This window comes from Gopherus evgoodei, chromosome 8 (genome assembly GCF_007399415.2).
Source record: "Gopherus evgoodei ecotype Sinaloan lineage chromosome 8, rGopEvg1_v1.p, whole genome shotgun sequence".
NCBI classification, from domain to species: domain Eukaryota; kingdom Metazoa; phylum Chordata; order Testudines; family Testudinidae; genus Gopherus; species Gopherus evgoodei.
In genome coordinates, this window is record NC_044329.1 from 9,544,931 (window position 1) to 9,567,445 (window position 22,515).

The 22,515-nt window shown below is 42.7% G+C and overlaps 1 protein-coding gene across 2 annotated transcripts in view; it reads left to right on the top strand.

Moving 5' to 3' along the window:
* Positions 1-22,515, top strand: part of FAM13B (family with sequence similarity 13 member B) — an 81,078-nt gene that overhangs the window by 38,649 nt on the left and 19,914 nt on the right. For both annotated transcript variants that reach the window (XM_030571495.1, XM_030571496.1), the window contains exons 8-12: positions 2,889-2,930; positions 4,096-4,251; positions 9,763-9,898; positions 21,650-21,717; positions 22,449-22,503. In XM_030571495.1, the coding sequence (XP_030427355.1) occupies positions 2,889-2,930; positions 4,096-4,251; positions 9,763-9,898; positions 21,650-21,717; positions 22,449-22,503 (457 nt within the window). The remainder of the gene's footprint in view (positions 1-2,888; positions 2,931-4,095; positions 4,252-9,762; positions 9,899-21,649; positions 21,718-22,448; positions 22,504-22,515) is intronic.

A 22,515-nucleotide genomic window follows, 5' to 3' on the forward strand; every position in this document is an offset into this window, starting at 1 on the left:
AGATTCCTTGAAAAATAAGAGGATTCTTCAGGCTTTCGAATAGTGCTGATTTATGCACATCTTTTGCTGAGTAACACAAGTGCATCCTAGATGTGTATTAAGAACACTACTGAATGACAGAAAGTGACCTGGACTGGCGGACATGAAGTTTGCCCTTTAGAGCTGGAGGATTTGGGGGTCTCAGCATCATGTCTGAAATAATTTGGACTCTTTGGAACCACTAGTTTGAATCCCAGAAATATTGACACAGCCTTCTGTAATTTGAAGGTGGACAGACAAAAATCTATATGAAGCTCTCTGTGCACATTAAAGATCTCTAGTCATCACAGTTTCATAATTTGCACTAGAGCCCTCAACTAAAATTTTCCTTGCTTCCCTCCTCCCACTAGTGTTTTGCAGTGTGCTATGCTCTGATTGTCTCCTTAGCTACTACCCACCATCCTAGAGGTGACTATATTTTAATGGTGAACTGATTTGTTTATTATTTGTAAAACTTATCATCCTTCATCTTGAAATATAATATAAAATATATCAATACCTGTTAAAAAAGCTGTTTGCTAATTAAATCTGTTCTCGTAAAATAGCTTTTACAAAAACTCTGTTGTGATTGTCAAGTAAAATATATTAATTGTGGGATTTTTTTCATTCATCATTCCCACCCCTGAAATCATTGCTTATTTTTGTCATGGGTCTTAATTTCTCTCCATTTTGTTCTCCTGTTCCTTCCCCAACGGTGTGTCATATTTGCTTTGTTTTCCAAATGTTTCTACTTAAATATTGTCAAAATAAAATTTGCTGATAGAAAAACTCAAACACTTTGAGTGGGTAGTAGGGTTGAGTTGAATTATTGTTCCCCTTCATGTCAATGAAATTTAACTGTGCACCTAAAAAATAAATTCAAAACTAGCCTCTTTCATCCCAAAAGCATTGAGAAGAAATTAATGTTGGAATGCTTGGGTATATATTGCTTGTTCATGCATCTTTGAAATCAGCAGATGCGGGATCAAGTCTGTAAAGCAGGTGTGTTTTAATTTTCCTGAGCTTAACGGGAGTATCTGTCTAAAATGGTATCTCAGAACCACCAGTGTTGTTTAAGCACAGTGGAAATTGATTTGTTTTTCATTCACTAAAAATATCATACACTAAACTGACTGCAAAATTGGCTACCCTTTAATAAAAAAATAAAAGCCAGTCCATGCACCAGCCTTGTTTAAATTCCCATCCTTGTACAGTGCTAACTAATTTATTGAAGTGTTATATTTACACACAGACAATGTACAAGTCATCTCAATCTCAGCTATTAATAAGGCCAAAGCAATCCTTGTTTTTTTTCCTCCTTCTGTCAGACAACCATCAGTAGAGAGTCCTTTCCTGCATGTAATCCTGTTTTCCACCATATCCTGTTGGGGGAAGGAAATACAGGCAATCTTTACTTGTTTGCATAGTTAGTCCAAGCTACTTACTAACCTACGTGACAGTAGGTATTGAGCAGTTAGCTGGTATAATACTTACCTTATGATTAGCCAGTATCAACAAGTCTGAGCTGGGCACTCCCAGATATATTCAACCTATGGTAAAGTCAATAGGGAGAAGTCTGAGCTAAGAGTGAACACTGGTGCCACATAATGCTGACCAGTGCTGGTGGGATTTCAGTTGAATTTTTCTTAATATAATTGCAAGGAGAGGTACTAATGTTTCCACTACTACATTAGAGTTTCCACTGTACATCTTGGTTGTATCTGGAATCAGATCACCAATTTTTTTCTGATTGCTGGTTCATTTTTTATATGGTGAAGTAGCTACCAGAATTTGTTTTTCTGTATGATGTGTGGAGTGCCTAGAGATTGGGATAAGTGCCCCCTCCTTTTCCCCATCCTCCTTTTAGTTTAAATAAAGTTGGCATTTCTCTCTAGTCTTGTTTGTGTGTGTGATAACATCCTTATCACTGACCATGAGAAAAGCGTAATAAGGCTGTGACTGTCATTTGTCATTTAGAGTTGACCTTAGTTTTGTTTCAGATCACTACAAGCATATTTATGCAAGTCTGTCTGAAGAATTGTTTTGGAGCAATCATTTTATTTGTGATAGTATGCAAAATTGAAGCTTTGTAATTAGAATTTGCAAAGGAAGAAATGTGTTTGTGTTTGGCTGAGTGGGTTATGCCTTGCTCAGACATTTAGTATACTTCTCAATCCAACAATGCTCACAATAATACTTTGAAATCTTTGAATGAAAAGCACCAAAATGCAAAGTGCTTAATAACAGGTAACTAAGCCTTGAAAACCTGTGTGGTAAGTGTCTGCACTTAAATGTCATTTATTTCTCGGGTGGGCTGCAGGATTTTTCCACAGACAGAAATGTGCATAGTAAAATTATGCAGTAGTTTCACAGGGAGTGAAGAATACCTTAGTGAACTGGAACTCTAGAAGGAAGCAAGGTAGGCAGAATGTTTTGGAATTTGCTGTGGGCTCTTGAGGTTAACAGTTATATTATGTAAAGCATCACACAGTCTTTCAAGAGCAAGCGATTAGTACCTCTCATATGAAAGACTGCACGTACAGCAGCTCACTGCTCCCTAAAGTGTTTGGGGTATGGGTTCTTCAGTTACTTATAACTACAGAATTGCTGCTGACTCAGCTGTCTGCAATATAGAGGTGTTTCAGACCTCTTCTATCCAAATATTGATCCAGCTTTTCCATTTTCCTTGAGGTTGGGACTATGGTACATAGCAATACTCTTGCTGGCCAGTGTGTTTACTGCATGCATATGTGTGTTTCTTTGAGCTGATTCAATTTTTTTAGTATCCTCAAAGCTCCCTTTTGTCTTTCAGAATACTTGTGTAGTGTTGAACATCTTTGTGAAGATAACCAATTTCTTCTTTATTACAGTGCTCATCTCTCTCCCATAAGCATCTTGCCAGCCTCTGCAGAGTAAGTATAACTAATATATTAAGTCTTTGTATCCCAGTGTTTTGCTTTTACCAGTCTGTGCCATAATTGGCATACCTGCTTTCAAAACAGATAAGTCAAATACATGTGAACACAATAATTTATGCACCAGACTTTTAGTAGTGAATATACGCTTTATGAAATCAGCATTCAGAAGTAAAAGAAGCTCATTGTATTTATGCGTGCTGTTCTCAACTAGACACGGAACCACAAGTTTTCATGGTATGGTAATACCTAAGTTCCTAAATATCCTGTTTGCATTTTTTTCCCCCACTTTCTTTGGATGGGTACTTTGTAAACTCTAGTGTAACTCCGAAATTGTCATTAGATACTTGCATTCACACCTGCAGTTTTATAGTTTCTTCTAATTGGTAGCGTGAGCCCAAGTTCAATTAGGTTGCAAATATAATTGCAGATCAAAAGTAAACACACATTGTTCCAGAATAGACAGGAGTGAAGAAGTTAGAAAAAACTGTTGTGACTCCTGCTAGGGGCCCTTCCTTAGAAGTTTGCATCTTATCTTCTCTGGTTGGAAAGACTTGCTGCCACAGCTAGTCTATATTAAAATAACACTGTTTTGTTACTCTCCCACCTCTCCACCCTGTTTGTCCCATTCACCTATTATGTCTTATCTTTTTTTACATTATTAGCCCTTTTGGCTGGGATTTTCATAAGCTGTGTTTATACAGTGTTTGGCCCTATCAGGTCTTTATCTGCTTGAGGCCTCTTGCCCCCTACCATGCTGTAAATATCATAAATTATATAAATTTCTTGCCTATCATTTTGTCTGTCTGTAACTAAAATCCTATTAAGTAAGCAAATACTGATGAAGTGGGTTTTAGCCCACAAAAGCTTATGCCAAAATACATTTGTTAGTCTGTAAGGTGCCACAAGGAGTCCTCGTCGTTTTTGCTGATACAGACTAACGTGGCTACCCCTCTGAAACAAATACCTCCAGTTATAGCTGTGGTCATATTTGAGAGATTAGCGAGTCTTTTGTTTTGTCTTGTCTTGAGGTATTGTGGAGCCTAGATTTACATGTCTCCTAAGGGTCTGATTTTTCTATTTTCTGCCCACACAAATCCACTGGTGCCAAGAAAAGTAAAAATATGTCTTTAACATTAATTCTCTGACTTTTATTTGTTAGCATTTTAGAAAGAACAATTAGAGCAGCTGTGGAGCAGCACCTTTTTGATCTGCAGAGCAGCATAGATGATGATCTTAAGAATTTACAGCAACACAGACTGGTCTGTAACAATGAAGCAAAAAATATTAATAGGGATGAAGAAGGATCTAACAACAAGTAAGAATTTTAATCTCTATAATGCATTGCTTAGGGACATATATTTGAATTCAGACTTGCTAAAAAGCCAAAATAGAGGTTTTGTATGTTTATAAATTTGAATTTGTCTTAAATGAACTCAAATTCCATTTGTTGCTGTTCTTTGCTCTAAAAGTAAGTGTTTTTAATAATTTCTTCTTGCACATTTTGTACGCAAGTGAGAGGCATTCAAGGGTATGATGCACACAAGTCAATGGGGAGGCAGTTATGTATTCTAGATTTCTAGACAAATCATAATTGACACTACGACCCTCAGCCATAGGTTTTTTTGTTCTAATGATTGAATGGGCATAAAGCCTAAATTGCTATGTCACCCCTTGCTTTGGTTGTTCCTGGCAGAAATCTCTTTTGATTCCAGGTGAGGTGATGGGCAAGGCAGTGTGTGGAAGCTTGCACTTCTGCCCACCCTCTTAATCAAGAACCTCACATGAGCAGTAAATTACTTAAAACTCTCACACACGTGCACACAAGCTAAAATTATTTTTTGACCAAATTACTATAAAAAACACACTCCCATTTTAAAAAATCACAGCCTGCAGAGAGATATGGGACTGGAGATAATTTTCACAGTTTTAGGGTAACTGCACCAGTATTACCCCAGTGTGATATGCAAAGGGCACCCACTTAAGGCACCTGGCTCCCAAAGGTCACCATGTTTCACTCCCGCCTGGTCTGGGTTTTAAGACTGCACAGCACCCTGGATTGCACTGCAATATCCCCACCAATCCAGACCACTTAAACAGGCCAGTGCATGCACCTTCCTTTCTCTCTGAAGTCTGTGACATGTCTATTGCTTGCAGTTATAAGTTACCACACGGCACCTTCTAAGTAAGCACATTTATTCTTGATATGTTTTTCGCTGTAATGCTTTTACCGTAAAACAACAGAATAACCTACACACATGCCAAACAGCTTACCAGATATCACCTATCAGTCTTACAGGGCTGAGAAAGTCAAGTCCTTCCAACCCTTCTGCTTGCATTCGCTGTTTTACAGAAGGTCGTATTCATTTGCTGGATGAGAAGAAAGGCCTTGAGTCAGTTTAAACTCAAGTTATTTATTCAAAAATCCTTTCTTTGTCTGCTGCTCTATGGAGAATCTAGTTTCAGTGTGTATATGTGAACTCCCCAGGAGGTGATACCTCTTTGCGGGGAGTTAAAACCTGGCTGATTTGCCTTCACCACCCACTGTTTCTGATTCCAGGAGGAGCTATGGTAGCCCTCCTCCGTGGGGTGGAACGCAGCCATACATAAACCATTCATTTAAAACAGTGCACCGCAAATATACTGCATCTGGTGCAATATCTGTCTCAGAACTCTGTTATAAAACCTTCAGAGAACAATTACAAGTAATTTATATTTTCCAAAGGCAAAGTATTATAACAGCATTTTAGTTTTATAAGTTAAAAGTTCCATAGATTAGTTTATAAGTAACATTGTATAATTATCTGAAAGTCCTTCTGTACACAAGCTTCTCCACTTTTATACATTGTGAGCACTTTAGTGGATGGCTAGGCTTGCATCGTAGGGGTGCAGGCTCCCTTATTTATCTAAACCCTTGAAACTGATAGACGTTTTTGGCACTGGTGCTGCATTTCAACACTTGTATTCATCCTAGCCACTGAGGATTAATAGACACTCTATGATAACATTCCTTCTAGAGGCATCATGAGCCCTTTAAATACTGCAGCCAATGGATTATTTGTACTATGTACAAGGCCAAAACACAAAGAAAACATGCGAAGTAAAAGTGTATGATTCAGAGAACATATTATTGAAAGCTTAGAATACTGGCACAAAGCTTAATTTAAAAATGAAGAGAATAGTTACTTGTTAAACTTTAAACCCATCTTGTTGGACATCTGATATAGGGAGAGCGCTTGTTAAAGGCTGCTGGAAGCTGGTCAGCAGGTTAGTGTGTTGTAATAAGCCACTGGAGGCAGAGGGGTAGAAAGAGAGAAGGTGAAGCATCCAAAGGTTCATGGTATATTTCTATCACATAGTTCTGCAGTTTATCACATGAATACTGCCTCTATATATGCAGTATATGTGGGGTAAATAATTTACTCTGTTCAAAATTTCTGGAGTGTTTCACAATTCCGTATTAATTTTCCACTATTTATTAGAAGCGTATATCTGAATATGTAAAATATTTTGCAGCAGTTCTAGTAAATGGAAGGAAGGTAAGAAGAATTTTTTTGGAGGGCATTTACCAGTTTGGGTCTATAACAAGGGTCGGCAACCTTTCAGAAATGGTGTGCTGAGTCTTCATTTATTCACTCTAATTTAAGGTTAATCTTCTCAATCCTCTCAGATAAATCTTGATCCTTGTTCTGTTTGAGAGACTTTTTTTTTTTTTTTTTTTAAACCTCAAAACTCCATGCCTGGGTTTTACAGGGTGTGATAAATTTGGTAGAAATGGAAGAAACAGCTAATCTCCTAAATGGTAAAGCATAAAAGTCTCAAATACCAACCGATTAAAAGGTTTCATCTAGATATTTTATTTATGGTTTGCTTAGTTTAATCCAGTCCTATCGTAAACCAAAAACTGATATCTAAGAAGTGAATGTCAGCAACTTAGAACTCATATATACAATGTGCAATGTGCTAGTGCACACTGATATTTACACCCCCTAGTGCAAACTAGTGCACCAACTGATCCGTGTGACAGTTTCCCTAGTGCGTGTTAATGTTTCCATTAATATGTACTAGGAATATTTCAGTGCACACTAGCAAGGTCCACACTGGCCAGTTAGTGCACAACATGCTAGTGCACACTAGAATTTACACCACTGGTGTGAATTAATCCACTGTGTATACCAGAGGTCGGCAACCTATGGCACACGTGCCAAAGACGACACACAAGCCGTTTTTTAATGGCACGCGTCTGCTTGCTGGAACTCTGCACGCCATTAAAAATCCTGCTGACACGGCAAGCTGCAGGGTCCGTGCTCCCTGGCCGGAGTGTCTGGCCGAGTGCAGCAAGCCGCCGGTCCCTCCTCCACCTTCCCCTGGAGCCCTGCTGCCACACGCGCAGTACTCTGGGGGCCACGGCTGCGCGCTCCCGCGGGGCGGCGTTTGGCTCCATGGGGGAGGTAAGGACGCTCCCCACTTATCTGGAGCCCTGCTGCCACGTGCGCAGCGCTCTGAGGGGTGGGGCAAGGCTGTGCGCGCGTGCGGCAGCAGGGCTCCGGATGAGCGGGGAGCTTCATGGTAAGGGGTCCGGGGCCAGGGGGGTTGGGTAAGGGGTGGGGGCAGTCAAGGGACAGGCAGCAGGATGGGTTGGATCCCCGGGGGGTGATTAGAGGTGGGAGTCTCTGGAGGGGGGCAGTCAGGGAGCAGGGGGGTTTGGATGGGGCATGGGAGTCCCAGGGTCTGTTAGGGGGTGGAGAGGAGTCAGGGCAGTCAGGGAACTGGGAGCAAGGAGGGTCGGGGGGGCAATTTGGAGGGGGTGGTCAGGAGACAAGGAGCTGGGGGGGTTGGATGAGTCGGGAGTTCTGGGGGGGGGCTGTCAGGAGGTAGGGGTGTGGAGAGGGGTTGGGCAAGCAGGGAGTGGGGGGGGGGGGTTGTATGGGTCCAGAGTTCTGGGGAGGTCCTGTCAGGGGGCAGGGAGCGGTTGGATGGGACATGGAAGTCCAGGGGCTTCTGTCTGGGTGCGGGGGTGTGGATAAGGGTTGGGGCAGTCAGGGGACAGGTAGGGGGTAGGGTCTTAGGGGCGCAGTCAGGGGACAAGGGGCAGGGATAGGGGCTGGGGTCCCAGGAGGAGGTAGTTGGGACAAGGAGTGGGGTTGGGGATTCTGGGAGGGCAGTCACTCAGCCTTCTGCCCTGAGCCCCCCCTCCACACCCAGTCCTTTGGCCTGAGCCGTGTACCACCCCCCACACACACCCCAGGCCCCTGCCCTGAGCCGTGTACCATCCAGCCCTCTATTGACTCCTTCACACCCCCCCCATGACCCCAGCCTTGACTCTGGCACCCCCACACATCCCCAGCCCCCTTACCCTGACACCTGCTCTCACCACATCCCCAGCCCCCCCCCCACATCCCATGCACCCCGCACATCCCCACCCCCACCCTGAGCACCAAACGGGAGCTCCTTCACCCCCACTCACATTCCCACCTGCACCCCTCACACCAAATGGGAGCTGCTCAGGTAAGTGCCCCCACACCCAAACCTCCTGCCCCAACCCTGAGCCCCCTCCCTCATTTTAGCTCCTCGCCAGACCTTTCACCCCCAGCCCTGTGCTCGGTCCACTCCCACTCTCAGCTCAGTGCAGAGAGAGGAAGAGAATGGGCCAGAACCAGGGAGAAGGTAGGTACCCCTGTATATGGGCAGGGCCGGGACCCCAGACCGGCAGCAGGCTGAGCAGGTCCAGCAGCTGGGATCCCGGCTGGCAGGAGCCGCAGGATGGAACCCCTGAGTGGCAGTGGACTGAGCCGCTCAGCCCACAGCCGGTCTGGGGTCCCTGCTGCTGGCCCCGCACAGCCCGCTGCCCGTCTGGGGTTCTGGCTGCCAGACCCTTCCCAGCTGGGGTCCCAGCCGCAGGCCCCACGCAGCCCACTGCCGGCATAGGTGAACAAAACCCCAGACCAGCAGCATGCTGAGCGGGCCGGTGGCATAAGATCAAGATTTTAATTTAATTTTAAATGAAGCTTCTTAAACATTTTGAAAACCTTGTTTATTTTACAATACAACACTAGTTTAGTTATATAATATATAGACTTGTAGAGAGAGACCTTCTAAAAAACATTAAAATGTATGACCGGCACGCAAAACCTTAAATTAGAGTGAATAAATGAAGACTCGGCACACCACTTCTGAAAGGTTGCCGACCCCTGGTGTATACAAACCCTTCCTCATCTTAGCCTTCAGTGTTGCCATTATCCATTAGGACACATTGTAGCAGGTAGTGAATGTCTGGCTGGCCTCTGTGCTTAAAGTAAAAAATCCTTGCCAGTACCTTGATTACTACTGTGGATCTCACCATTAATAACTGGAAGGATACTTCTTTTGTTATCCAACCTAAAATGATTGGTTTAAATTTCAATCAATCAATGGATAAATGGTTGACTGTATGGTCAAAATTCTTGTGTGAGATTCTTCTTACAGAAGAAACATCTATGCCAGTTTGTGTACTACTTAATGATCATTAAGCTGTCAACTCATTAGGAAATACATATATATCCATGAAATAAATACTATTCCAATACATTTTTTTACCTTGTTCTAAATAGTTTTATTAAAATAGCTCCAAATGTATTACCCTTTGACATGTTAGCTAACTCTCCAGGTTTTGCCAGTTGTTTTGTGTTTCAGGATAGTTTTGTTGCAAATAATCTGTAATGTTCAAAATTATTGAAAATGGCAGGACTTTTAAATAAAAATAACTTTCAGTAACTCTTTTGAACATGTGAAGCCAAGACATAAGCTATTGTAAGCTCTTCTGAGCTGCTTTTTTCTGTCTCTTTTTTAGGGATGATGTTACTAAAGATAATGATATTAATAGCAGTGAGAATACTAGAGACTGCTTTGAAACATTGGCTTGCACTGATTTAGACAGTGCAGTTCTGCAGCCTGATTCTGTATATGAGGAAGAAGAAAATGACCAGGTAAGAGGAGCAGAGGTCACGCTTTCTGTATATTACAGCAGTATGATCTTGTGATTAGAGCACGAGAGTTGGACTGCAGACCTGGGTTCTACTTATGGATGTGACACAGCTTTGCTTTGCTGTATTGCCTTGGGTAAAATCACGTACCTCTTCTGCCAAACTCAATCTCTTTTTAAAGTATATGTGAGTAGGTCTGATCACATTAATTTGTTTGTATCTTAAGGGGCCCTTGACTCACCATTTCCTTTTGCTTCATTTTCACAGATAGCAGCCCTATCTCTTGCTCATATGAGTTTGTGCATCAGCAGGGATGGGGCGAGCTGGAATAGCACCTGGGTTAGCAAAGGCTTCCTGAAGAAGATGCACCTTCCTCAAAAGGCACAGCCCTGGGAGGAAGGCTGTGGAGAGAGTTGTTAGTTTGTTTGGGGAGGGTCATGTGGAGGAGCCCACTAGGTCAGTTACAGTAACATCAGTCCTAAGTGTTAGAAAGCAGTAGGAGTTGGGCAGAGGTTGAAACGCTGCAGCTGTGCCTGGCAGGCCTTTGGCATGGTTTCGTGGGGAAAATTGGGGTTTGTAACTGGCCTGTTGAGTTCTCCTATCTGAGCATCATCCCCACACTCCTGATTTTTTCCCCCAGCCCTCCCCCATACTTCCCACAGACTTTTGTAGTGGGGATATGTGTTCCTTCCTCTTCTCCCCAGCACTCCTCCCAGTCTCTCTTTGAAGTAGCTTCTGTTTCTTTTCAGTCAGTCTCCTATCTCACAGAGCTGGAACGGACCCTGAAAGGTCATCAAGTCCAGCCCCCTGCCTTCACTAGCAGGACCAAGTATTGATTTTGCCCCAGATCCCTAAGTGGTCCCCTCAAGGATTGAACTCACAACCCTGGGTATAGCAGGCCAATGGTCACACCACTGAGCCCCCCCGCCCCCGCTGCTCTCTTGCCCCAGGTGCTGCTGCTCTGGTGGCAGCTGGTCCCATCTTTCCTGATGTGTGAACTTAGGTGTGCAGAAGGAGAGAATTCTACCTGTGAAGAGGAAGAAAAAGCAAAGTCAGTTGGGGTTCCTAAAAGGTCCAGAGCTTATAAAATAAAAGTAATACCTTCTTTTAAACAGACCAAGATTGGCAATTTTCCCATCCTAGAGGGAAAAAGACCACACTTTAAGAGGTATTTGGACAGTGCTTTGGGATGCTTTGATATAGATATAGATATAGATAGATAGATAGGAACTTTTTTATATTTTTATCTATCTATCTAAGTATTACTTTATTCCCACTACTATTATGCTCAAAAACATTACAGCACTTAAAATATCTGTTGGCTTTGGAAGTTTAGAAAGTAACTATAAAAATAAATTTTCAGAGATAAAATGCGGACATCAACGGCAATAGACCAAAAATTTGTTTGTATGTCACACTTGAATTAATCACACAAAATCAACTCTGTGTAAAGTTGAACAGAAGCATAACACTACGGAAAAGGTTTTGAAGAAGTATTTGTTGCTTCATATACTACCCTGTATTGGTTTATGAGCTGCAAATTAAATCTCTAGTTACCCACACGCAAAACCATGGATCAAAGATGATCTGGTGTATGGCCTGAAATTCCCAAACTCATAATCCTAAACCATACCAGCTGTTTTGTTTCCAGTGGAACATAGGTTCCCCCTGTCCTCTGTATTTTTATGAGATCAAACAATGTTATTAAAAGATGTGCACTGATAAAAACCAAAACAGCTGACTGTACTATGCAGAACATAACTTGTCCAGGCTGTACAAATGATAAACACTTCTGAAGCAAAAGTACTGTCATTTGAAAATGGTTAGATAGGTGGTAAACAGTACTGTTTGCTATGCAAAAATATGCTAACTTTAGTTCGTCCATCCCTCTTCAGTGTGGGATTCCTCCACCTGTTCCCATATAAATCTAGATTATAAAATGTCTGGACAAAGACTCTTCTTACTACATGTTCACATAGGTCTTAGCATAATGGGATTCTGGCCATTGATTGGAATTCCTCAGCAGTACTGTAGTATAAATAACTACTGCTACTAATGTAATCCAATATCTAAATGTATTCTCCATCTAAATGTCCTCGTACAAAACTGCTGTTGTTCAATTACTTTTCTCTTAAGCCACTGAAGGAACTGAATTGATTTTTGATGTCTTATGAAATGATGTCTCTTAATTTTCTCTCTCTGTATGCCGTTGCGGCGATATCAGGATTTTCCTTTTTTGTATTATTTTTGGGCAACTAAAATTTTTAAACATGAATTCTCGAGACTCATTCCTTAACTTTTAATACTAAATCTTTTTATAAAGAGTTTAGCGAAGTGAAGTAAAAACTAAAACGTGCAATTAGATTTTAAAATTAGCCAGATGGAAAACATGAGCTTTCTGTCTTTTATAAACAGATTAATTCCCCTTCCGACTGGTAGCCTTTTGTATTCAAAGTCTTTTATGATTTAAAGCAGCCAGGGAGTGTTTTTTCTGATATTGACTGTTTTAACACTTTGATTTTGTTGGTAAAGTGCAGGCTGAACTTTTGTAAATCTAGTTATTTAAATTCATAAAGTATCAAAATATCATTTTTAATATCAGAAATCTTAGCTAGACTACTAAAAATTAATTTTATACTGATATCATCAGAAGGCTCTCTTTCATGCTGGTGAAGTCCATACCATGAAATTGGACTTTCTAGAGACCAGAATATTTGCAATATCTTAATGGAATATTGCCAGTTAGGACCCCAGACTTGAAAAGACTTACACATATGCTTAATTTATGCATAAACATAAATTCATTGGTGTGTATTCTTTGCAGTATAAGGGTCTTAAATTAGGTTCAAAAGCTATATGTTGTAAAATTGAAGATCAATAGAGATGTGTCCACGACTTAAAAAACTGAATTTCAGTGCAAGCTTTGTTCTTCAAGTATGTCAGTGTGGATTCCACTGTAGGTGCATATGTGCTTTGTGCGCATGAAACGAGATTATTTTCACTAGCAGTGTCCAATGGGACCACACATGCACCTTGAATTTTTTTGCATGAGGGCATAAAAAGTGGGCTCTGTGGCTTTCCTTCAGTTATTTCTTGCTACCTGTGCTAGTGAGATGGAACTTGGAAATGTCTTACCTGCTGGTGCTCTAGCAGTGTCAAAAACTTTCAGATCATCTGAAGAATCTTCAGAACAGCCTTTAGTTTCTACATTTTAAAATCTTGGACTGAATAAACTCCTCTTGGATTGAATTCTGCTCACCTGACACCCCCATTTCTCTGGTACAAGGACTCGAGATGGCAGACTCAAAATCCATAGGCCTTAAGCCTTGCACATCCTGTAATTAATTGAATTCTGCTCGAAGACTTAACGTAGCAGGTACCTATTCAGCCCACGTACTGAGCAGGTATTTAGTCTGCTTTTCATTCTCCACCCAGACCTGGAAAGAAGTCTAGAGAAACAAAGCTCCAGTTCTTAAACCCGTAAAAGAGTCTTGTTGGACCTTGAAGACCCAAGTTCCAGGACCCTGTACTGGTTAAGCCAGCACAATCCAATGGACCATCAAGTAGGCCGGGGTGGGGAACCTGTAGCCCATAGGCCGAATTCCACTGCTTCATTTCATCCGGCGTGAGGCAACTCTCTGTGCTGCGGGCTGGAAGCCCCAAGCCTTGGCACCCTCCCCACCTCGCAGGGCAGGAGCCGCACATGCTGCTGCGGGGGAAAGCTAGGGTTGCTAGGCCATTAAAAGTCTAGTTGGCTCTGCCCAGATCCCAGAAGTGACTGGCATGTCCCTGCAGCCCCTAGGAACAGGAGCAGTCAGGGAAGCGCTGCACTCTGCCTTCAGCCTTCAGTGCCATCTCTGCAGCTCCCATTTGCCAGGAACCACAGCCGTGCACCTCAAACCCCCCCCACCCCCCCGCAGGGCTGTGTGGGCTCACAACTGATTTCTTCTGTGGCTCAATGGCCCTTGATTAGAAAAAAGATTCCCCACTCCTGAAGTAGGCAGTTGATGCTTTAAGACTTCGGCAGAGAAATTGGCACTGAACAAAGAGATGGCTCTGACATCCACATTGATGTCATTCGTGATGTTGGATGCATCCAGAAGCTTTTCATCAAAGGCAATGCCTGAGACCTCAGAGCAGGCCACTGAAAGGGAACTCCTAGAACAACAGGGGCAGGAGCTCAAGGAAGAACTCTGCATCATCTCATACAGAGAGACCCAGACATACCCCCTAGGCTTCATTCAGCAGCAAGTGAGATGGAGCAGACTATGCTGGCACTGTGATTCGTATCAAAAGCACCCCGCCAACCCTTGCACCGGAGGTGTGACCACAGCCAGTACCTACTGTCACAAGCATCAAAGAACAACTCAGAGAGAGAGGTCTCCCCAGTGGCATCACTGGGCTCAGCCACTGTTGCTTGGCTACCAGGAAGAACAGGGTCTGGGGGTACAAGTACAGCAGCTCTTGTCTTGACCCTTTAAAGATTTAGCCTCATCAGCTGACAGTCACCCCAGCCTATGGGGATGGAGTGATTTTAAAGTATTCCAAGATCTCTTGGTATAGTTCACAGACCTCAGTTATCTCCAAGAAGTCTCATGAATTGACTAGCCATCCACGGACCAGCCAACATTGCTCTCCCCATAAATGGTCCTTAGGAATCTATACGTTTCCGGTATACCACAAACCATATTGCCCTCAACAAGAACATCAGCAGAGACAGTGGATGAAGTCATAACATAGACAGTCATATTAGCAGTCTCAGAAACACCTGAGATATAGTAGAGCCCGTTGACCCTCCTCAGATCAGGCACATGCACATCGTCCATCCTTATGTCAGCAAATTTGATGGTTTGTTCAAGAGCTACACTATGGCCAGTCAAATAAGCGGCACTTCTTTCAGAAGCCATCTTGCCTCATTTCACCAGGTATGGTCAGATATCCTCACCGACAAATGCCTGCTAGATATCATCACTGACTACTGTACCATCCAGTTCCTCTTCCTACTCTTCCCACGGTCTTCCCCATGCCTCTTCAGAAACCATTCTCATGAGAGCCGTGGCCTCATTGCTTCATAGGTACCATAGGATGATCTGCCTCAAGAATATGCAGTAGTCTCGATTGCATTCCCACAGGTTCTTCTGCATTGCATTGCATTCCCACAGGTTCTTCTGCATTGCATTCCCCAGGATAATACCCAGATCAGATAAGACAGGGCTAATGTTACCATGATAGCCAAAATTGTCTCAGCCAGCATAATGCTATCAGATCTAGTCTAGATATCCAACCAACCTCCCATTTGCCTGGACATAGTGTCTCAGAATCAGGATCAGATCCTGCACTTAGACACATAGTCCCTGCGCCTGATGGCCTGGATACTACTTGAAATAGCATCACTGACAGGTGCTCCAGACGAATACAGGAAATTCTGATGCAGACCAGGAAAGAAGAACCTGCTCTGTGACATAGAAAAGGTTTTCCATATGGATGACTCAAACTAAGGTGAATCCAGGCAAAGCACTGAACCCCAGGATCCTGAACTATTTGCTAGTTCTGAAACCATCAGGACGCTCTCTGTCTATCTAGCAGTAATGAGTGGACCATGTGCCAGTTCAGTTGCATTCCATTTTCTTATGACCCATAGTGTCAAGATTCATCAAGGACCTTCTCCATACCTATTCCTTGGTTAGAGACCCAACTCTCACCCAAGACCTTACTGTGGTCTGCTTATGGCTCATGGAACCTCATTTCGAACCTCTATCAGAATGTTCATTGTACCACATTACCATCAAAATGGTTTTCTTGGTTGTCATACGTCAGCATGAAGAATCAGCAGGATCTAAGCTGTTATAGCTAAACTGCCTTACGCTCCATTTCACAGGGACAAAGTGGTGATGAGACCACACCCCAAGTTCATTCCCAAAGTAGTCTCAGAATTTCACTTGATCCAATCACCTTACTGGTTGTCTTCCCAAGAAGAAAAGAACTTCACACTCTGGACTTCCCCAGAGCTCTGCTGTACTATCTAGGCAGAACCAAGGTCTTCCAGCTTTCTACCCATCTCTTTTTGTGGCTATATCAGCTGTATCAAAAGGTTCAGCATTCTTCTCAAACTTTTCAAGTACATCACACAGTGCACTTCCACCTGTTCCTAATTGTCTTGTGATCGTCTCTCCCTGAATGTGAAGCTGCACTCCACCAGGGCACAGGCAGCCCCATCAACCTGCTTTAGAAATGTGCCAGTTCCAGAGATATGTGAGGAAGCTACAGGGAGTAACCCGCTGAATTTTGTTAAATGTTCTGCACTTGACATGGCAGCCAGGGTAGACGCCAAGTTTGGAAGGGCAGTGCATCAATCTTTATTTGATTAACACAATCGATACTCCTCATACTCACCATCCTCATAAGGTTACCGCTTGTCTATATCGTATAGCGGGATACACAGTGACACTTACTTGACGAAGAAAGTATGGTCGCTTCCCTGCAGTAACTGTGGTTCTTCAAGATTTTGTAATCAGTGTGGATTCCAAGATCTGCCATCCATTTCTGCTTTTCAGAGTCCTCCGCCTCATAGGAATTGCTAGAGAACTGAGCGGGTTTCAGAGCCCACCTCCCTTTTATGCCTTTATAGGAGTATGAGGAGACTCAGGGTTTGTTCATGCCCTGATGGACACTACTAGTGAAAAGAATCTGGTCTGGCTCATATGGGGTGCCTGTGCACCTACAGTGGGATCTGCATTGACTACAACAGCTTGAAGGACAACAGTTACCGCAGGGTAACTAATTGTACTTTAAAAAAAAAAAAAAAAGAGTAAACATTCCCTTGCAATATCTGAAGTACAGATACAAAGAACCTGGAGGGGAATCTTGATTTTTTTTTTTTTAATATGTTGAAATCACATCCTTTTACATAGATGCACTCTTGTTTTTGTGCCTGATGTTCAGCACAGTGGAGATCCTTGGGCAATTTTTGCCTTTTGATGTGTATGCACTGGGGCCGTTTATTTAATTGGAAGTATTCTATGTATCCAAGAGCAAAGTGTTTTGTTTTGTTTTTTTTTAATTTAGACATTAGGGTTTTATAGCTCCTCAGCGTGATGGCTCAGATTATAATAATGTATTATTATAGGAAATATTGTTTGAAAATCTACATGGCATTTTTCACGCCAAAGCCTCTTTATAAAACTGTATACAGCAGAGGTTGTGTGACAACTCATCTCCATAGTGAAAACATATCTGTCCTTGTATGCCAAAAGCACTATATACCTGTATAAGTGTTTTTTGGGGCTTTAGCCATCCAGCTGAAACCGAAAGGGGAAACTTAGCTGGCAGAAATCATCTTCCTGAACTGAAATGGGGCCAGAATGCTGGGGCTGAAACTGTATGCATGTAAACAGAGTAATGCAGTCTTCTTAGAGTGATGTCCCTGTGGTTGCTCCACTATAGGTGTCCATGCACCCTTGTGCTTGTAATCGGAGATTTATGGTAGCAGTACCCGGTTGGGTCATACATGCACAGTCCCATCTTGTGCTGCTTCAGGCGGTTAACTGGCATTGTGCATCCAACCCCTCCTCCTCACCCCCCCAGTTCCTTCTCTACTGCCTTTGGCTCGAGTTGGAGCAACTAGCAGCACCTTGCAGCTTCTGAGTAGCTTAGTTTTTGCTTTCAGTTAGAATAGTTAGCATTAATACTTTATTCCCATCCTTTTAAGAAAAAGAAAATTCTCTTCAGAGGAGTGTAGGTTTACATTTTTTCACCACAGCAGCATGGTATTCATACCCCTCCCCTTATGGGGAGAGTATGCTCCCTGAGGCGCATGCCTGGCTCCCCAAGGTTCAAATGCTGCATTACTGGCAGGCTTTCTATACTTCTCTCAGATGGGCACTCTCAGCGAGACACCTATATCACAGAAGTGCTTGCATTGTCACTATCTGAAAGCCCACACCAGAAAGGCAAGAGATCACCAACTTAAACTTCTCCTCATGGAGAAGTCTCTCTGCCTGGCGTCTGAGTGTGAGGAATGCACCCCAACTGGCCAGAAATATCTGACTGTAGAATCTGACAAGGGCCCTTCTTCCACAGCCCGGGCTCCCAATCAACCCGCCAAGAAGGTGCCAAAAAAATGGGGTACCATGTCCATGACTTCAGAGTTGGCCAAGAAAAGGTGCTCCACTAATGGGCAAACACTCCTGGTATCACCTGCACCAGCCGTGTCAACGGCCGAAACAGAAGGACCCTCCAGCACTGTCAGTACCAAGAAAATGAAAGCTGCCAAGCAACTGAACTCGGACACAGGCATCAAGGGGAAAATGAAACTCCACGCTGCTGTACCAACAGTCACAAATAAACACTTCCATACCGAGCATGTCAGAACCCGAACTGCTAATGATGCCACTTAGTGCGCGCATCATGCACTCGAGTCACACACTGGTACTGACATGTCATTTTCAGCATATGGTTCTGATTCCTACCACACTGGTACCGACGCCATGTGCTTCGCAACAATTCCTGCACCAAAAAGACCTCTCCGTCTCTTTGGTACCGGAGTCTCCCATTTTCGGCACTGACCGTATCTCGGTCCTCCCAAAAACTAGTCAACCCAGCTCTCCACTTCTTTCTGCTCCACAATTCTTGAGCGAGGATGAAGATGGAGATGAGGATGCTGGGCACACTCCACAATATTCCTCCCCTGTGGCTGCTCCCATCACACATGCTCCTCCATCCAAGGGCTACTCAGCAAACCCTCTGAACCAACCCTGGATGCCCACTATGCCCTTTCCACCACAATGGCCATTTTGGAGCCTGTGGGCAGCATATCCACAAGAACAATGTGTACCTTTCAGTCTTCCCAGAGCTGGCATACATCAATCACCTTTTATTAACACCACAGGGACTGCCTGACACCTCAGAATGGGGCTGAAGAAGAGGAGGAATTCTCTGACCAGGACGACGCACTTGAAGTCCACTTCGTGTTTCAGATGAGAAGAGATTATGCCCCCACCTCCCAACACAGGTGATGATTTCAAACAATTCCAAGACGTCTGCAAGAGAGTTGCTACCTCACTGGACATTTCTCTGGAAGAAATCCAGGAGTCTTGACATAAATTAGTAGATATACTGCACCTATTGACCTCATCTAAAATTGCTCTACCAATGAATTATGTGGTTATGGACCTTGTGTAGTGGCTCTGGCAAACCCCTGCAAAGATTCCACCTATCTGTAAGAGGTCTGATTAAAAAGTACTACGTGCCTGCGAAGGGCACTGAATTCCTCTTTTCGCATCCAACGCCAAACTCATTGGTGATTTTCGCAGTCAATGAACAGGGTAGACAACAATACTCCAGAAAGACCCCATATGACAAAGACTGGAAACGACTCCACCTTTTTGGCCGCAAAGCATACTCTGCTGCGACCTTACAATTAAGAGTAGCCAACTATGAAGCCTTACTGGCGAAGTATGACCACGATAACCATGCAAGCCTTTCTGAATTTACTGAGTTTATTCCAGACAACAACAACAAAACAGTACAAATTGGTCATCACATAAGGCCAACTCATAACCAGAACAGCATTACAGCCATTTTTGACTTGGCAGATTCAGCAGTGAGATCTGTAGAAACCGCGATGGTTATGAGGAGGGCTTCCTTGCTCCATCTGTCTTGAATTCCAAAGCCAGTACAGTCGACTGTAGAAGACTTATCATTCGAGGGAGCCAAACTCTTTGCGGACAAAACTGACGAGTCGTTACACACTCTCAAGGACTCGAGGGCGACTTGTGATCTCTGGGCATTCACACACCTAAGATCAGAAAAAGACAGGGAAGTTATCAAAACCTCAACGATTCCGACCCCCTCTGTATGCACTACGCCATAGACACTATGACCATCAGGGGCGGAAACAGAAAACCTCAAGGAGCTCTCATGGCTGACCCACCTTACACAATCTTTTTCAAAGATGAAGTATCCCTCAGATCACATTCCAACTTTCTACCTAAAGTTGTTTCATCCTTTCACCACAGTCAACCAATCCACTTACCTACATTTTTTTCTCACCAGTCCAGATTACACTCCTTGGATGTCCGCAGGTCTATAGTCTTCTACATTGATAGAAAAAATTTTTTTCATAAGTCTCCAAAATGGTTGGTTTCAATCACCGAACGATCAAAAGGCAATGCTATATGCAAATAACAGCTATCCAAATGGATATCAGACTGCATAAAACTGTTACCTCCATCATGACTGACAACTCCCTATGGGGATCTACACACATTATGGAGGCTGATAGGGCTCTAGTAGAATGTTTCTTCACAATGTTCCCATCACGTAAATCTGTGGAGCCGCAACCTGGGCCTCACTACACACCTTTACCCAGCAGTACACTTTGCAACAACATTCACCTTACGATACCTTGTTGTTCACACTGTACTCTTATCTGCTACAACTTCAACTCTGAAGCCTCTCCTTCCACCAGAGGACACTGCTTTGAAGTCTCCTAAAGTGGAGAACCCGCAGGGACATCACTTGAAGAAGAGAAAATTACTCACCTTGTGCAGTAACAGAGATTCTTCGAGATGTGTGTCCTTGTGAGTGCTCCACTACCCTCCCACCTCCCCTCTGCTTCGGAGTTTATTAGTTGGCCCTGCAGTAGAGAGAGAACAGAGCAGGGGTTGGTCGCACAGCGCCAGTTAACTGCCTGAAGCAAGGCGAGACTAGAACCGTGCATGTGCAACCCAACTGGGCACTGCTACCATAAATCTCTGATTATGAGCGCAGGGGCGCATGGACACCTAAAGTTGAACACCCACAGGGACCTGCATCTCAATCCTCCGTTACTGTACAAGGTGAATTGGCCCTATCTGATAGGAGGCTGTCTATTTTGAAAAATTGGCTGCTGTACATGAATTTATATTGATTTAGATTTATTGAGTAATATTCTGTTTAAACAGTTTTCAGTTGATTTGAGAGCTGCCATATTAACTTTTGTGCTTCAGACACTAAGGTAATTTAGGGTCTTTCTTGTATTTCATAATGTTCTGAATAACCATCCCAAATGAGTCACTTGCTTTTTAAAAGGGTACCTTCTGTGGACATTTGGTTTTGTTTTGCCTGGTTTCAGTAGCATGTACTCTTTAAAAGTCAGTGAACTCCAAGCTGGAGTAATCAGTCTTACCTGCATTAGGATTTAACAAACAAAATGGTGGTGCGTATCCATCTAACATTCTTTTCTGAGATAGTGTCACAGTAACTGCCAGGATTTCTCCATCTCTTTACAGCCCTGTTGTAGCTTTATTTAGTAACCAGGATTAATAGTCCCTTTTTAGAAAGTCCATCAGACATGTTTCATTTTACACATACTGAACAGAAGCCTTCATCCAACATAATTATCTTAGACTCAGGTCATGTTACCATTTTAACAATATTCAGACCCAAAATTTGGCCTAAGATTGGCACATTCCAGTGAATAATGTTGCCCACATTCTAAACAAACATAGGTGAACAAAAAAACCTTATGGATGTGCTGAAAATGGAAAGCTATTGCTGTACTTCTAGTACTGTGCACTATGTGTTCTCTCCTTATTTATTTGTGTCAAAGAGTTTACTGGCTTCGTTCGAATATAAAAAAAATCATGCAATTGGAACCAACTTATATGATCCACAAAAAGCTCTGGCTTGTTTTTTGCAAGGAGTGAGTAGAAAGATTTTCACTTTACAAAATATCAGTCTGAAAAATGTCTAAACTTAATCTTTTGCCCACAGACTGTTGGCATATTGTTGAAGCCATGTAATGAAGATGCAGAAGTTGATGAAGAAAACAACAGTGAAAGGTATGCATTTCAGTTTCAATAATATCGGTTGGAAGTTGTGGATTATTTTTTAAAATATGTTAATTTGTTTATGGTAATTGGTCACAGTGCAATAACATACAGAGGCAAAAAGGAGCATTTATGATCTTGCCACTTAAAATATGAGAGATGAGGCAGAACAACTTTCTGTAGTGTTGGCATCCAAAGTTCACGGAATTTGTTTTTTCATTCAAAAAGAGATATTCAAGGCAAAAACATGATTGTTTGACTGTGTATTCACACAGCCATGTGTTCTGGGAAGGAGAGATAGGGAAGGTATCAAAAGAAGCCTTGGTGCAGCCAGGAATACAACTGACATATATTTTTAAGTTTTTCAAAATGAACTTGTCTTGATTGTTACTGCTCAAATCTTAAGTGCTGGGCTTGGGAAGAGCAGAATAAAGAATTAAAATACTAAGTTCAGTAATATTTGGTACCCAATTTTTTTCACCAATACAGCAAAATATTCTCTTCAGAAATCCCACTAAAGTTCTAGCAATTATTGCAAACAAGAGTATAACAGAAGGTCTTTATATGATAGGTGTAAAGTCCTCCACACAAAGATGTTTAACAATTTGCCAGTTTCCTAGATGTCTCCTTCCATCTCTGTACGGGAGTATTGTCATTAGTTGTGAAGAGCAGAATATCACCAGCCATTGCTATCAGCTAACACTCGTTATTTAAAACAATAACCAATCTGTCTCTTATTTTAGGCAAGATTGTGAATCAGTGGATGATAATGATAAAATGTCTTCACAATTGGTTCTGGTAAGAAACTGC